The sequence below is a fragment of the Periplaneta americana genome, chromosome 1 (assembly GCF_040183065.1).
Source record: "Periplaneta americana isolate PAMFEO1 chromosome 1, P.americana_PAMFEO1_priV1, whole genome shotgun sequence".
Classification (NCBI taxonomy): Eukaryota; Metazoa; Arthropoda; class Insecta; order Blattodea; family Blattidae; genus Periplaneta; species Periplaneta americana.
The window spans coordinates 160996108-161014685 of record NC_091117.1 but is presented as its reverse complement, the minus strand read 5'-3'; the positions used below and the strand labels follow the sequence as shown (position 1 = coordinate 161014685).

Genomic DNA, 18578 nt, shown 5'->3' with positions numbered 1-18578 from the left:
ACAAGATCATCTGCAAACGTTATTACATCTAATTTTAAATTTCTGTTAATAGTGATATATCTGTGTTTTGTTTCTATAAAATCTTTCACAATGGCATTCATATAAACGTTAAAAAGCAAAGGAGAGAGGCCACAACCTTGTCTGACTCCTGAGTTTATTTCCGTCCAATGAGTTATTTTTTCTTTTATTTTTACTGCAATAAGGTTTGATTTATAAAGGTTATAAATATTATATATGATCTGCTTTGGGATCACTGGTAATTAATTCTGTTTACAAGTGTCTGTTCTGTAGGATAAAAAGAGTAATTCACTCTATATAACTTCTTTTATGTGTCGAAATAGTGCTGAATGTTCCCAATAACTGTTTTAGCTGAAAATATTGAAATTGTTTTCAGGTTTCGTACGAGGAATTCAAGTTGCAATTCGCTCAGATGTACGAGCATTATGAGCGACAACGTTCAGACAACATCACAGATCCAGCTGTTCGGCAGTCACGCCCCATTAGTACGATCTCCGGGTGGGACCAACAACACACCAATGGCTACCACACGAGGCCGCCCATCACGTCATGGCCCGGCTCTGCACTCCCACTGCAGGACTCTCAGCCCACCAGCACTGCAGGGTCCGCAGTCTGCAGCTGCGATCTGGGTGACCAGGAGAGTGGACCCCCCCTGCAGGAACCACAGCAGCAGGCAGTGGGCTCGGTGGCCTGCAGCTGCAATCTCGGCTCTCCAGGGGGGCTCGGGGACAAGTGCAACGCAGAGGGACTGTTAGGGCTCGAGGAAGAGAAAGTGCCCAGTGATATTGTGTCCTTAGGCTCAAGTACTTGTAATCTATATAGTGAAGTGTGTAAACCAGATTCAACGCTTACACTCGAAGATGATACAGAAGCCAAGTTTGAGGAAGATCTACAAACTTCCGAGGACCAAATTGTACCTGATAGTGACCATGGACAAGTTTATCCAGAAACACCAATAAGTGAAAACAAGAAACAAGTACTTAAGCAAAACACTAGTAGCAGTCTTTCAGAGGAGACAGCGTCTAAAGAAGAGGTGGATATTGAAGATGAGAAGACGAATTCCGTAGTCATAAAGCCTGTAAGTGATAGTGTTGTAGCTGAGCATTCTGTAGAAACTGACAATAATTCACAAGATGAACCACAGACAGCTATAGTGGAGACGGTTAGAGCGGAGGACCAAAAAGAGCAGGAGTGTCCTGTTATTAGCGATTCACCTGACCAAGACAAAGAAAGCAGTGATGACACACATGACACGGCAGACACACCCAAGATTCAAGATGATACAAACCAAGAGACCCCTGAAGACATTTTGAAGTCAGATACTGCTGATGCAGATGAGAACCTCGTCGAAAGTTTTGACGAAGCAGTGGAATTGCAAGATGACCAGAGTCTCAAACAGGATGTAGATCCTCTAAACCTGGTCAGCCAAGAGGTGACCGTTCAGGTTGAACGAGAAATTGGAGATAGCGATACCTCAGAAGCATACCTAACACCAACTGACACAGCAGAAACGAGCACAGACAAGAAAGAAAATGAAACGGAGGAATCAGAAGAGAGCAAACCTTTGGGTTCTGACGATATCGCCAGAACAAGCAATGAGAGCTCCTTAGAAGAGAAGAATAGTGCAGACGAAGCTGTGTTGATCATTGCAAGGGACAGTGAGGAAAGTTGTTCCACTGTGCAAACTACCAGCAGTGATGGTGATGCCAAGGAAGCAAGTATAGAACCTGAAACTGTACGGATAAAACTGTTGGAAGGGGTGGAAAGCGGTGGAGGGGATGGTGCTCAGGTATCAGACGACAAGCAGACAAGTTCGAGCGACAGAACAGGAGATCAAGACGAGGTGGAGCATGTTACAGAGGACAGCGAATCAGCAGTGGATGAGGGTGGAGACAGCATGGTGGGTTCATGTGAGAGTAATGACAATCTGCCAGATGTTGGTGTCGGGAAGTCTAGTAGTGAAACAGACAATCACTCTAAAAGTGAGCCAGATACTTCAAATTGTTCTCAAGTGCCAAATGTTGTCAGCAATGGTTTCAGTGATATTGCCATAGCCTGTGATCCAAACAGAACTGAACACACATTACACGAAGTGACATCAAGTCCTGTGGAAGAAGAAATGAGCAAACAGTCTACGGAAGATGTCGAAGGTCAATCTGTTGTCTTGTCATCACATGCAAGAAACTCGCCTCAGAAGAGGCCACACAGTGCGTCTACATCCACTCAGGTGGATCCTGTGCACTTCGGTAAGTTCATGGCAAATATATGTCACGATAAATCACCTTATAAGTTTATATAACGTAGCATGTAAGTCATATCATATAGTATACTTAAACATAATAAACTTCCGAAAATATTATTAATTTGTGACTAGTTGCAGGAAATGGGACCTAAAGTCGGATTTCTCATTTTTTTGTTTTTTGTAGTTTCAAAAAGAGAATTAAATACTGAGCATTAAAAAAAATTCATAGTTCTAGGTGCTATAGTTTTTAATATATTACTTACTGAATGTTGATATTACATGATGTACTTTTCGAGAAAAATGCAAATTAAAGTTTTCATTTGTTTTCTTAGCAACTAAAAGAAAGATTTAGGTACCGGTATTTAAGAAGCACTATGTAAAACTACGTCCTAGTTTAGTATGTAAAAAAAGCCTACAGATAGCGCAAGATGTCAAAACAGAAATGCAGTTTTTACACCGCAAATTCGTTATTTTGTTCTCCTGTAAAATTTCCTTTCACTACTTTAGGTCCCTGTTAGACTATATGTTATACATAATTATTTATTTGACTAAGCTTACTCTTGTTTAATACAATAGCCTAAATATTTAATAATTTTTTCAGTCTAAAAACTTATCTATAAAATAATAGACTAGAAAACCATTATATAATAATCAGTCAAACACGGACAAACATTTTCGATCAAGAACTGATCATCTTCAGATCTACGTATATGACCTGGATATACAATGAACACAAAATATACTTAGATATATACATATACAAAGCCATAATCAAGCAGCATATAGGCTAGTTTTGAATAAAAGTTAACATTAAAAGAAGTGAGTTAAAATTAAGTTAAAATTAACAAGTAGCTATTATAACATCATAGTATGGCATAAGTGTGTTTGACATTCAATCTTATAATGAATGGTTATGCTTAAACAAGTAAAAATAGGCCTACATCTTCGGCATTTTGATGATGCAGTTGTTTGTTTATTTTACGTAAGAAAGACGTTCAATTTTATTTATGAATAACACACGTATGCACTGTTGCTTTTGTCCAAAATTGTTCAAAACATTGCATTAGATAAAAGTCCAAGAATTTTGCTTGGAACTTTTTTTTTTTTTACTGTTAATTGTTTGCACTGCGAATTTATCGGAAACTTTTGAATAAAATGTGTACTTATTTCATCAGTATTCGTTTATGGATCATTATTTTACCTCCGGAGAATTTTACACTGAGGGAATCCATGTATCATAAGCAGTGAAAAATATAGTGGGACTGTGTTGGTATTAATGCAGCTTCTGTGGGTACGGTACATCTTTGTTACTTGTTAGCTTAAAAAACAAATTTAAGCTCCCTCACCATGTCAAGGTGAGTACCCACGAGGGGATCATTATACCTCAACTCTGGCTACTAGCAACAGGCATCTATAATGAACACCAATCAAAATACCCTTCATTTCTCATGAAAAACAAAAACTGAATAGACTACAGTGGACTATAGTGGACTTTATGTTGTCAGCAAACAGCTGGATACATTAAGAAGACTGATTGATTGATTTATGGATCATTGTGTTTCGATGTGGTGGTCTATGAAAATTAATTAGAAAGAAGTACAATAGACAAAGGGGTAGGTAAGATTTTTCTGTCTGAAAAAAAAGCTTAAATGAACTCAAAATTGGAGACAGACATAAACTAAGACTTCGAATTAAAAGTATTTTTCTCTTTCTCATTTATATCACTATTTAAAAGATTTATTTCTTATTACATTTTTTCTCGTAGTTTTGTCTTTGTGTTCAGCTACTCATGGATATCTTATGTACTTCGTTTTTAATTCCTTCTGCTAATTTTGGTATTATTTCCTTAGATCATTCCATTAATCAAAAATACATACTGCTAAGTAAAAATGTAACTACTACGTGATGCCTACTATACATGTAAAAATCAGTCAATCTTCTTAATATATCCAGCTGTTTTCTGACAACATAAAGTCCACTATAGTCCACTGTAGTCTGTTTAGTTTTTGTTTTTCACGAGAAATGAGGAGTATTTTGATCGGTGTTCATTATAGATGTATTTTTTTTCGTACACGTAAAAATGACTGGAAGAGAATTAGCTTTCAGAAAACAATTGATTGCAGTTGATAGACCTTTTACACATCCACGAAATCCAATAGCTCTTTTATTTACACACGCCTCTGGATCACTTGTTTTCTTCTTTTGTACACATTTAAAACAAGTATTTTACTAAATATCCTTGAATTCTTCAAAACGCGTTTTTAGCAAAGTTAAAGCATATTTGAAACATTTGTAAGCTATTGGACAAACCCAGTATAATGTAAATTAACCTTAACAATCACATGCATGTTTAGTGCAAAGATTTAATTAACCTTTATGTTACAGAGTCGAAACGCCCCAAGCCGTGTCCAGTGGCCCAGACATCGTCACGTCCTATGTTCAGTCCAGGTCCCACAAGGCCTCCATTTCGAATCCCTGAATTCAAATGGTCATACATCCACCAGCGTCTCCTATCAGATGTATTGTTTTCCTTGGAAACTGACATTCAAGTCTGGAGAAGGTATTAAGGAATAAATAATATTTATTTGCATTGTTTTTACATGTAAATGAAACACTTCAAAAATATATTTTTAACAAGGTAAAAAGAATAGAATTAATTTCTGGTAGTTATATTTTGTTACTGAAAAATACAGAGACTGCTTACATCTTGTCTATAGTGTTACTTAAAATTTGAGTGCCTATGCAGTTTTAAACAAGTCACATTATCACATTAGAATAGTAATACAGTACCATGTTTAATTTATGTGTTGATATAAGTGTAGATTAGTTTGGTTAACGTTATGGTTCTGATAAGTTAATTGGTTTATTACTTATTAATATTGTTTCCATTTATAATTTATCTGTGATAAAATTCTTATTTTACATTATTTCTCGACAAACGTTTTCACTCTTATAGAGCATAATTAGGTCCTACAATTTAGTAGGCCTACTTAAATAATAAAATCCATTGCCATGAAATTTAATTTATACAATAAAACATGAAACAAAAGTTTTATACATCGATCTCAAGTGCAAAAGCTGTCTAAAAAGGTAATTTATAAGTTGTACAAATATGGTATAAAAATGATGATGTATAATTAAATTTAAAATATTAAAACAAAGATCAATGAAATTATTATACCAATATCAATGAATGATAAGTCTAAATTTTCTACAGTGTTTCCATTCATATGCACATACTGTTTGTGCTGAACCTCTAAGTCGTTTAATTTGTATAACTTTGAAGAACGTTAATGACTTGAATGGGTCTGATTTTGAGCACACACAGTTTGTGATCGGTATGTCTAGAAAAGATACTTCGTTATCTTACACTGTACTAGAGAGCAGCATAACAGTAAAATGAGCACCGGTACCTTTGTAGGTGCTGTATTATTTTGTCATGATTTTAAATTAACTTTATATGGTTTTTATCCAGATCTGAACATTTGTTTTCACTATTAAGTGTATGTAATAATTTCTTTGTTGCATATTTTATTATTTGAATTTTGCTTTAACGATACCTTACTGTTAATAGATCATAATGCATTTAATTTTGTAAATATGTAGTCTCTCTATAATATGACTTAAAGGTGTATGTAATTTTTCGTTTGTCAATCATAGCTGTAGCTTTTTATAGAAAATAGTTTGACAGAAATTGTGAATATAGTTACTTCCCTACGAATTTTTGTTTTGTAATAAATATCCTAACTATCTCGTATACGTTATATACATTTAATTTCATGTTCATAACGTTAATACATTTTTCATAATTTATTTTTCAGTCATTCAACAAAATCAGTATTAGATTTTGTGAACAGCAGCGAGAATGCTATCTTCGTTGTGAACACAGTACATTTGATCTCTCAGCTGGCTGACAATCTTATCATAGCTTGTGGAGGTCTGTTACCACTACTTGCATCAGCTACTTCACCAAACGTAAGTCTTTCATTTTTTAAACTTACTTTCAACCAAATGGTCATTGTTACTGGTTTTTAACCCTAGAGACTTAAGTTTAAATCCTGGAAAATCCGAATTTCTAAATTATCTGACTGAGATTTTGAAATATGTTTCTTATTTTCGAATCAAACTAGTTATTAGAGGAAGCGCAAAGAAAGCTTGCCCATTTGACTGATGCGCAGAGCGATATTCGGTCCTCGTGCCATCATGCTCGTTACAGGGCTGCTATGAAGAATTACGTAATGCTGATTACAGGGCGCATTCGAAAGCGCGGTCTTGAGTTGTTCGTATCGTGAAATGTATTGTGCAGAGCGGGTAGAAGCCAGCGTATGTGTTACATATTCTGCGTTTTATCCCTGATATCAGGAGTTTTATATAGTTCAAAGTGTGTTTGTAAAACAACAGAGTTCTGAATAACATTCTATGTACTTAACAATGCCCCCTGTTGGCTCTAAATTAGGAAGTGCTAATGAAACGTTACACAGTCAAACTAGGGAATTATTAAATAATTTTATAACGTTTATAAATGTATGAAAAACGAAACAGGCTCCACTCGTAACGTAAGGAGTATATGCAGATTAAATTAAATCGACCATAGTACCACGCTAGTTATCGGAACATTTTAATAAAATCACATAGTATTAGTTATTAGTATTTTATTACAATGTCAAATATCAATTATTACACGATCACATATTTCTTATAACATCTTTGTAATTTCATTCAGTGATTTTATGTGTAAAAGAATTCGTGCTTCTGTATTTTCAACAATGTTATGTTATTAGTTACTCCGCAACAAGGTTTAGGTTCCGTTAGATGCGCTGTGATAAATTTCACTCGAAACATCAAGCCAGCAGACGACTGAGAATTGACAACAGTTTCCCAATCGAATCGAAGTGAGGTCGAGTGCACCCGAATGTTTCCGAAAGTTCGCACAGCTTTCCGTGGCAAGCTCTTCTTGCGTTTACTCTACAGTGTTTTAATGATGCACTTCTGTCTTATACCACAATTTACAGAATACTACGTATATTAATACCACTTAAGATTTAGTTATAGAAACCACTTTTGTACATATTAATACCGGCAGGGGCGGCCTGTCCTTATGTGCTACAGTGCTACAGCACAATGATAATTTTTGCTCAAATAATATATTTGTAATACCATAGTATTTGATCTCCATTTGACAATTTCCCGTGGTTATGTTCACGACGCATTATAGTGTGTTTAGTCTTCGCTCTTCGCTCTTTGGTGCCTCAGGCAGTACGTTGTGCTACTCAAAACTCTAGATGAGAATGTAGACAACTAATGCGCATGTGCGAAGTGAAATCACTGCTCTGATTGGCTATTTTTACGCGGGGAAGTGCTGTAGTCAGCTTCAGCACAACACAGCTTGGAGATTACAAAAGTAAAGCGTAACGAAAGAATGCTTGTTTGTGGAAGAACTCGGAACTATGTACAATGTGTTTGGTAATTCAAGTGTCCGACCGCTGCTGCCATCTACCTGGTTTTTGAGGTTCCTCCTGAATCAGTCAGTCCAGAAAATTGAAGCCAAGGAATTATGTGACCGTATAATTGAGGACATTATATACTTATCGTTTCCAGTCTTTAAGCTACCTAGACGCAACAAAATTGTTAAACAGCAAATTTTTCGCATAATTTTCCTGAACGCGAACTTGAAGTTGCTATCAACAGCTATACTGTACTGAACAAAAGAGTGTTAAAGACACAACTTGGAGTTCTATATGGAAGACCCGACTTCCGAAATATAGATGGAGCTGTTCAATTGTTACAATACATAGCCTCCAACAATTCACAGGATCCATTCTGTGAAGTAACAAAGTTGTTAAATATTTTGGTTACAATACCAATGACCACTGCTGAGCCAGAAAGATGTTTTTCTTGCTTGAAACGCATAAAAACGCTTTTAAGGAACACTATGCCCCAGGATCGCCTCACTGCTCTTGCAATACTGTCAATAGAAAAGAATATGATGTCCATGATGGAGGGGTTTAACTCCAGGGTAATTGACAAGTTCTGCAGTAGGAAGGAACGTCTTATGGACTTCATATTTCGTATTTGTATTTCGTCACTAGGCGAGTCTCAAATTAATATAAATACATATAAGTGTATACAGTAGGCTGATATAGAGATTGTAGCACACTTATTATTTTGACCACCAGCCGCTACTGAATACTGGTATTCCTATAGTTAAATATTTCGAAAATGTATGTTTATTATGGCAACATCGGAGCAGTGCCAGTTCATTCGTGTAGTTTTGAAGATGTTTTTTGAAACGGCGGAATTTTGGAGGTGGTCATACAAAACACTGTCAAACTCCACTATTTAACAGAGGAAGTCAAAGAAAAGTCCACAGTTATGTGATGCTTCACTTTCGTCATTCCTCTAAGAGACAGTTTATGCATCTTAATTACACAACTTTTAACACTCACTTCGGAATGTATATTATATGTCTTTCTCGTGTACCTGGTTAACAGGCTGAAACATGTTAACCAGTTACGGTAAAATTTAACACGAGAAAGACATATAATACAATTTTCGACAGTTTATGGGTACCGCAGTATTTATTATTCTTCTTAAAACATGACTGTTCTTATCAACTCACTTTCATTGTGACGAAAAATTAAAACACAATATCGATATCATCCAAATGAACAGACAATTCGTGTATTTTTATTTGTTCAGACTTATAGCTTATTCCCATCGAAGTTCAACTGGTTTATGTTTCCTTATGTTCACTTATACTGAACCAAGGTTTTTACTCAAACCAGGATGTTGATAAAGTTCTACTTTGTAACTTCCTGGTTGGAAAGAATTTAAAGGCATTAATGAATACCAACCCTTTTAATTGTAATTTTTCTTATAGGCTTAAAGAAGAAAAAATAAGTTTTCAAAAATACATCTGTATAATTCATTTTTCACGAAACTTTTATACACAGAAAAAAAAAACTGAATCATTAACGACAGTAACTAGATGTGTAGGCCTAGTATTCAAACTCACTAATGCACTTTAATTTCCCAATTCAACCAACAAAGAACAACTGGCAAACTATTATTCTGAGATGTTTCCTAACAATCTTTCCTGAAATTTCATAATAAATTTATTGCCCTACATAGGCGGAGTTATGAAGGAGCACTGCCCCCCCCCCCCCAAAATTGTCTGAACTCTTTTTTTTTTTCTATTAACGTTAGAAAATGTTGAATTCAAAATATCTTTTTTGCTTTTGTTTATGATCAAGTTTCTGTGCTTAAATTTATGAATTAATGTCTTCAGATCATGTGTTTGGACTATAATATTTATTTCAAATTTCTGAATGTATAAGAAGAATGCACGCTGCTTCGGGTCCTCATGGGGGAAGAAATTTTCTCATGAAATTTCGGCCAGTGTATGGGACCAGTGCCCACCCAGCATTGTGATGCACTTGGGGAGCTATGATAGGTAGCGAAACCACCTATAACTGCTGTGGGGATCATCGTGCTAACAACACGATACCTTCATACTGGTTGGATGATCGTCCACCTCTGCTTCGGCATGTAGACGTGAGGCCAGCAGTCGACTGGTCGGTCTTGGCCCTTCATGGGCTGTAGCGCCATGGAAAGAAAAAGAATGTATAAGAATTCCTATACCTCATTTGAGGAATGGAAGCACTGTAATGTTTCTTTTGTAACAGCCTGTACTCATGTGTTAGAAATCTACAGGTATTCAGGCCACCACTTGGAGATGTATAAATAACATACTGCACATAAAAAGAAAAGTGATCCCTGTATAATGTGTAAACTTAAAGACTAGATTAAATAAAATAATAAGGGTTTACATTTCATATGATATCTTCAGGAAGGTAAGCTTCATATAAAATTAGCATTGTTACGTAGTTTTATTGATGTACGCATGTGTTTCTGTACGAGAGAGAAAACAAGGGAGATTGTTTTAAGTAATGCCCTAGTTCAAGCCCTAAACATCGCGGATATGAATGTAACACCGTAAAAAACATGCCCCCCCCCCGAAAATACTTTTATTAAATAATCGTATTCCGATAAACTGTACCACAGTCAAGCTATAACGGGGGAGGAGGTAAATGATGTCCCCCATAACCTCGTTATATGGCGATTCTATGGTTTTGCTTTGCCCCCCCCCCTCCAAGAAAACGGTTCTCTCTCTGCCTATGTTGCCTTACCATCCTCTTACTACTAGTCACAAAGAGTATACTGACCTTGGTGTGTGTGCATATGTACGCATGTGCCTGGGTGTTGTATCACAATACCAGTGGCGTATACTGGTTTAAGGGCCTGGGCTACCACTGACCCTATTATTACACAAAATATATTTTAAAGTCCCTATAATAAAATTCCTTACCTATTTATATATGAATTCCAGACGTCTTGATTGGGACGAAAATGCTTTGATGACTTCGTCATTGAAATTACAGTTGGGCCGCTTGCGAAGTTTCTGTAGAAATGACTTTTCAATGGACATCAGTGCCAAGCCGGATAAACGTTCTTGTGTATGAGTTGATCTACAGTAGGATTTTATTCTCTTCAACGCAGAAAATGTTCTTTCTACTGATGCTGACGTAGCTGGTATTGTCACAATTAATGTTGCCAATTTAAGGACTTCGGGAATAACTTGGTTCAGCTGGTTTTCATATATGGCAGATAATATTTCATGGATAGGTTTGTTCGAAAAATCAAAGACTTTTGCTGAATATATTACACTTAATTCATTTTTCAAACGTACTTGATCAAAGTGACTGTTATAGGACTCGGGAAGTTTTCTCTATAAGCAGAAAATTTTTGAGAATCTAGAAGATATGTGAACTGAAGCTTTCCATAATCAGAAAATCTGTCAGTAATTTCCATGTGCATACGATCTAGTATGCTGTAGTACAGCTGCCTGTATTTCAATTCATCATCTCCTTTTCTTCGCTTTAATGGTGGTTCCATTGTATTGGCTGAAGAATGTTCATTTTCCATATTACTCCATATGGACGGAAACCCACTACGTCTGAACTCGAATCTAGTATTTTTTAACTTTGATACCTCTTGCAAGCAGTATGCTATGTCTAGACTTTTTCTCTGAAGAATATTGTAGAGCACATCTGTATGTGCGAACACTCTAGCATTGACTTCAAGAAGAAATATATTCTGAAACTGTGTGAAAAAAATACAAATATCCTTGAGCCTGCACAATTACATCATCAACCCAGTTTTCTTCAGAGTCATTACAAATGATATTTTCAAAGAAAGCAGTCAGTTGTTCTCTGTATTCCTTTACTGTATTTATAAGCCGAGATGTAAAATTGCATCTAGTTGGTGCTACTTTTGGGAATTTCTTTTTCATAAATTCTTGAGTTTTTCTGATCTTTTAGGAGATGATGAGAAAAATGCAGCTAAACCCGACAGTGTTTTGAAAAAAAAAAATGCGGCATTCTGGAATGGATGAAGTAGTTTGTTGCAAAACTAAATTGAGAACATGGCTGTAACAATGGACAAATAGTGCTTGAGGATACTTTCCTTGAACTTTTGTTTTTAAGCCATTAATATTTCCCGCCATAACTGAAGCACCATCGTATGTCTGTGCAATTAACTTATTGCCGACATTGTATTCTGCTATAACAACTTCTACATGCTGAAACCAAGCAGCAGCAGTTTTGCCCGAACTGACATTTGTGAATCCTATAAACCGTTCTTGAACATTGGCAGTACTATCGACGTATCTTAAAACAATGGGCAATTGACTCTGATTAGAGCAGTCACTTGTTTCATCAACAACAATGGCCGCAAAAGGTGCTTCTTCTATTTCAGATTTTATGTTCTTTATCATAACCCCACTTATAGCAAATATTAAGTCATTATGAATTGCGGGAGAAGTACCACGAAATACTGTTGAACTCTCAAGATGATTGGCCAGTAAATGGTCAAATTCACTTAAGGAACTTAAATATTCAATATAATTTCCTCTATTGTCTGATTCCACACTCTCATTATGATCCCGAAAAGCCAATTCTTGTTTTCCTAGAAAGCAGACTGTGTTAATAAGACGCAGTAAAATCTCCCGATTTTTTTTCCACAGGAGTATTGTGTTAGTTGATATGTAGAGCTTTTTGCTTATCTAGCTGTAAATCAATTCTTGTCTTCCCAAAGTTTGCAAAGTTCATGCTACTACAAATATGAGCTTTTTGATTTGTCGTGTTTCAGGACTGCCGTTCGAAGGGAGTTGATATTAGAAAACCCTCTTTTGACCACACATTAGTTTCGCGGCTAAATAACAAACATGGCCAGCAAAATAGTTTAGACAGTTTAGAACTACCACACAACCAATTCCACTTACCATATGATGTTGAAGTGAAATGGCGTGTGTACTCACGCTGTTTTTCTTTTACGTCCATGGACAAATTTAACTCAGGAGTTGGTCTTTCCATTTTCACAATTTCAACTTCCTCGTTGTATGTACGACGGTTAAAAGGCACTTAATAAACCTTCTGTTACACAGTCATTTTCAACACAAACCTCTCCAGAAACTTGTTCTGCCATATTTTTCACAATATCACTTAATTGGGAAATTAAAAACTTAATAATTCACAATTAATATAACTCTTAGACACTCGAACAAATCACAAATTTAAAATACTGCACTGCAAGAACACAATCACATTCATGAGTTAGCGTGCTAAGCGTATTGTTGCTTCGCGCCTGCGAAGAAACCGATCACGAGAGCGGCAACTCACCCGCCTACACTGCACGATGGAAACAGAAGAGAGCGGGGGGATGGGCAGTTGTGCGACAGGACAGCGTGCATGGTATGGTCACAGGCTACCTCACGTAGCAAGCGGTTTCTCCAGTGATGCCGCCTTGACAACTTGTTTCTTTTCGAGAGCAGAGAGCGCATATAAATCTAATAATTACTTTAATTTTAATTACTGTGGTAAAACTAATAATACAAAATTATTACATTATGTTATATTATAAACTTTTTCTTTTGTAATTTCCTTGGGCTACCGCCGGTAGCCCCGGTAGTCCGCAAAATACGCCCCTGCACAATACCAACCTCTTTAGGCCTTTGGTGTCGGGACCATCAGGCTAGCTCCAGAGGAAGATAAGTTTCGCTGTGCTAAACTCAATGTCTTTTTCACGCACAGTAGTAGGTTTTAATGCTTTCACAGCTGTTGTAAGCTACAGGGCATTCCCTCACATTCATTCTGTTCAGGCACCTGGTGACAACTGATACTGCAGTACTGATACCAGTTGCCACCAGTCATCTGCACAGAATGCGAAGGAATAGGTACCCTGTAGTACAGTGTGACAGAGTTCAACTTCAACTAAGGGGCTTGTCCGAACTAGTGACTATCATATCTCTTGGAGCCGTGCTGTGCTGGCTGAGAAAATTATTTGTAAAATGATGTTAAGAAAATTATTAATACCAGTACTATTTAAAATTAATGGTGGAACTTTAGTCTCAAAGTTGAACTACTGCTGCATTCAATTATTAAATTGCTATTATAATCCATTTGTTTTCAGAGTGAACTCGACGTAATAGAGCCTACGCAAGGAATGCCCATTGAGGTTGCAGTTTCTTTCTTGCAACGATTGGTGAACATGGCTGATGTGCTCATTTTTGCCAGTTCACTCAATTTTGGTGAGCTGGAAGCTGAGAAGAACATGTCAAGTGGTGGCATCTTGCGTCAGTGTCTTCGATTGGTATGTATGTTTTTATGTTGATGTATTCCATCTTTCAGCAGATAAGGAATGTTAAATAAAGAATTACTGGTACCATTATCTGTAGCATTGTTGTTGACTTTATTCTTCTTCTTCGAACAATGCAGGTGTGCACATGTGCTGTACGGAATTGCCTGGAGTGCAAGGAGCGCAGCCGTCCATTCCCCACCTTGTCTCCACCTGCACTCAGCGGCAGCAACAAAGCAGCACATCTTCAGTCACTGATTCGAGGTGTTCAGGCTTCTCCAAAGGTATCATGGTTCATGTTATCTACGCTGTTTTTACAATTTTCCAAAAATAATATGATTTATAAGACCAATACTTTTGTTAGTAAAATATATTTTTAAGTTAAAATAATACAATTAAAATTAAACTTTATGATATCAGTTGTCTCATTCAAAGATGTTAAGTTTTGAATTAATCTAAATTATAAGCAAACTTTAACCTTATAAAACTTCTACTTGTAGTACTCTTCCTTTTATGTATGGATTTAAATTTATAGTTTATTCAGTTTAATACAGTATTACTACATTTTTAAAATTAATTATTTTTTACCTAAAACTTATTATGAAAGAAGAAAGAGGAGAGTGCAGTTATTGGCCCTATTATTACATTCACCCATAGAAAAATATCATTGTCTCCCAGTGGCACAGTCAAGATTTTAATTTGATGGGTGTGTGACACTGCTTAGATCACGGCCTTATATATATTTTTTATGTGATGGATGAATCGAGTGAATCGGATTACAAATGCATTTGAAAGCTTCACTGAATTTCTATTACGGCCAGAATTTATTAGTACAAATAACAATGAACTCTTCAATAATTATTTTAAAACATTTCGTTTGAAATGCCTTGAAATATATTGTGTTCGTTATTACTGGTTGTACTGCACAGTGAATATAAGCCATTAATTTACAAAATAAAAGTACTTGCCTCTGGGGGGGGAGGGAGGAGGAGAGACTGTGTCACTTGTGTCTGTAGCAGTAAATCCGTTAAGTTTCATACTTCTCCAAATTTTAAAGCTAATGATTGATATTTTCTTAGGAGACACTTCTAGAAAGTAAGTTTTCCTGGAGCCATTTAGAGAAGGAAAGCACAATTTCATTGAAAGATTTACTGAAACAGATACAGCAATTATTGAGCTATTTTTCAACATATTCCCCATTTCACACATTTGTCATACCGTGGGATCAACTTTCATATCCCTGGGTCGTAGAAGTCTGCCGCCTAGGATCAGAACCATTGTGTGATAGCTATTTGCACCTCTCTGTCACTGTGACAGGAATTTCTTGAGGTGTAAGAAAGGATGGTAGCGTAATTGCTAGGAGCGAGATCTGCGCTGGAAGGTGGCTGTTGAAACATCTCACAGCAAAAGTCCTGTAGACGATGTGTTGTGCACTGAGCCGTATGTGGCCGAGCGTTATCGTGCTGCAAGACAACACCGACAGCATTTTCACAGTGACAAAGAGGTACAGACAGCTGTCACACACTGATTTCGATCCCAGGTGGCAGACTTCTGCGTTACAGGGATGATACCATGATATGAAAAATGTTTCAACAGTTTCTGTATCTGTTTCAATAAATTTTTCCATGAAATTGTGTTTTCTTTCTGTAAACGGACCCAGGAAAACTTGCTTTCTGGACAGCCCTGGTACATTCGCATACGAGGATTTTGCCTCTTACATTACATATATAAAATTTGAATTCTCATATATGTGAAAATTAACTGTATATTGGTATTCATTCAGTGACTTATCTATGTGGTTAGAAAGGGAAGTTAATATAAGAATTTAATGGTACAAATTTTGAATCGGACAACTGGTTTACAATATTGAATAATAAACATAAGTCTGCATCTGCAAGTAGCTTAAAATGTCATTTAATTTCAAACTTTGTTATGGTTTGAGTCCTTTTCATATTGTAAATTTTAACATAACTTTCGCTAATTCTTTCACTTTTCCATAAGCCACTGACACATTAGTTTAGGTTAATTTTAATTAGTTTCAAAGGATTTTTATCATCAATAATCTTTTGAATCTAGTTACATAGTACAGTGTTTTACACCTTGACCCTTTCTGGACGGATTTATATTAACTTACGCTAATGTCTGCACTCAACAATACTTTGTAACTGTTGATTATATATTTATAATGACACTGTATACTGTAAGAGCGCTTCTTAAGTACCTAATTATTATGTATGTTGACATCCAATCGAAGAGGGTTAAAAATATTGAGCTTAGTCACAGAACTGACTAGTCCTTTAAGTTTGTTTTGAGTTCAGTTCATGATTATTGAGCATGCAAATAGTAACAGTTCTTCATTTTCTGTGCTGTGAATTAAGTACTTGAAAGAATACTACGTGAAGAGTACTGCAACTTGTTGGACAGAGTCTGTTGTGTAAGAAGCGATAATAGCCTACACGTAAGAAACCCTTCTGTGAGGGTTATTTGTGTTAGCAATAATTTAAAGTTGAGGAGAAAGGTTTACTATTACTAAAATATTTTTTTGAAATTATGTTTCTTTTTAGCAGGCAATGGGCACTGTCAAACAAATTGCACCATCAGCTCAGCCATTGCCAGCCACTTTGAAGTCGAAAAAAGGAATGCAGTATATTAAAAATGTAAAGTAGTAAGAAATATTCACAACCCATTGCCATTTCAGCCAAATGTAGTATACTATGTATGCATATACCCCTGGTCACATTCTTACTTTGGCAGCAATGTAATCAAGATAGATTTTTTTTTTCCATTGTAATGTACTGAATTGACTTCACTCCCATTGTCCTTCATTTTGTAGAACGTATGTTGTTCGTTAATGTGATTTTAAATTGAATTTTTAATTTTTTAATTTATTTTTGTTCATGTAGTATTGTTGTTAAAACAAAGTTATTAGTTACAACTCTTTTCATTCCTCAATAAGGATTCTTTCGTCAACGAAAATTAATTTCTTAATTTTATTAATATTAATATTATTGTACTTGTATGTTTTTATGTCATAATAAAATAAATTCTTAAATAAACTTTGTATACAAATATTTCTTTAAAATATTTTTATATTTTCTCGGACAAGAGACTTCTAGCTGAGGAGTGCAAAGGGTTAATGATTCCCAACTTTGATACTGTTTATTTTATGTTTGTGCAGAACATTGTTGAAAATTTAGCAAGCCAGTCTAGTCCTGTAAAAGATCCTGAGAAGCTATTGCAAGACATGGATGTCAATAGATTGCGGGCTGTGATCTACAGGGATGTGGTGAGTGTGAAATTGAGGTGCATTGTGTGCTTATTTTTCTGATGGTATAATAATTTACTCGGAAAGAAAATATGTTATCAAAAAATTACGTTCCTTGAGAATAGTTTTCATTAACTATTATTTAAATGCCAATAATCAAGCCCTTTGTGATGAACGGGTTTGAGACCTAGACCTTGTCAGATTAGATTAGATTAGAAGATCTTTATTAACCAATAGAATTACAAACATTCATGGTATTGTCAGTACATACACAAGAAAAATACATAACATACAATATAATACAAATAAACTTAATTCTTTGCATGCAAAACTATAATTACCGGTACTTTAAATATATATTGGTAGAAAGCCTTAAGCAATCTGAGAAAGGAAAATAGGAAGACTAATGTACAGTCTTGTTTGGGAGCAAAGAATTTGGAACTATAGTCCCGTCGCTCTAATTTCCGGCAGTCAATCATGTTGCAGGTCGGCTACATTTAAATGTGTGCGTCTTGTGATTCGCTGATGAAGATGTTATGCATTTCCTAAGGCTGGATAAATAAATATAATCGCCCGCAATTTTGGCTCTTTCGTTGGCGTTTGCAGAAAGCACATGAGGACGTTATTTGCCGCTCAATTATTTGCTTAATTACAATGCGTTTGATTTATCATCATAGGAGCTACGACATGATAATGTTTAACAGTGTGGCTAATAGATCCCTCGTCTGGTAGCTCAGTAACGAAAGAACAAAAATAGCGAACGATACTACCTACCTAGACATTATAGAGCCTTGACTTCCTAAGACGTAAGCAAAGAGGAGGAGTCATACCGGTAATAACAGCGTCGCGACTATAATTTGAAATTATGTAACCTATTGCAAGATTTAGGAATTATATCAGACATAAAAGTGAGAAAACTTGAATGGCTGGGCCATATAGTTACAATAAAACAGTGTTGCCAAACTTGAAACACAAAATTATGGAATTGTAGTCTGAAAATAGTCGGATTTTCAACAAAATTATCGCAACATACAGTATTAATAATAATGTCATACTGTCAGAACTATACATAATACTAAATAAACTTTCAAAAACTTCTCGCACAGAAGAAATATTAATGGCAGCTACGAACAGACTCTTGTGGTTAACTCATTAGCAAATTATGAGACTCTTGTGGTTAACTCATTAGCAAATTATGATGCAGGCTTACTACCGACTGGAGAAGTATATGAGCTGTCCCCTGAGAATCTTGACGAAAAGTGGGGCAGAATTAAGACTATTATCCAGAATAGGCCCTATCAAAGGAATAGAATAAACTCAAATGTGATAATTTCTTCCTATGGGATAAATTCAGAGAAA

General features: G+C 35.8%; 1 protein-coding gene across 7 annotated transcripts in view; it reads left to right on the top strand.

Moving 5' to 3' along the window:
* rg (A kinase anchor protein rugose) overlaps nt 1–18578 on the top strand; it is an 809394-nt gene that overhangs the window by 55262 nt on the left and 735554 nt on the right. For 6 of the 7 annotated variants that reach the window (XM_069830427.1, XM_069830419.1, XM_069830410.1 and 3 more), the window contains exons 19-25: nt 395–2264; nt 4646–4820; nt 6082–6235; nt 13790–13969; nt 14095–14238; nt 16519–16611; nt 17133–17240. In XM_069830427.1, the coding sequence (XP_069686528.1) occupies nt 395–2264; nt 4646–4820; nt 6082–6235; nt 13790–13969; nt 14095–14238; nt 16519–16611; nt 17133–17240 (2724 nt within the window). The remainder of the gene's footprint in view (nt 1–394; nt 2265–4645; nt 4821–6081; nt 6236–13789; nt 13970–14094; nt 14239–16518; nt 16612–17132; nt 17241–18578) is intronic. The other variant, XM_069830436.1, reaches the window with a different exon arrangement.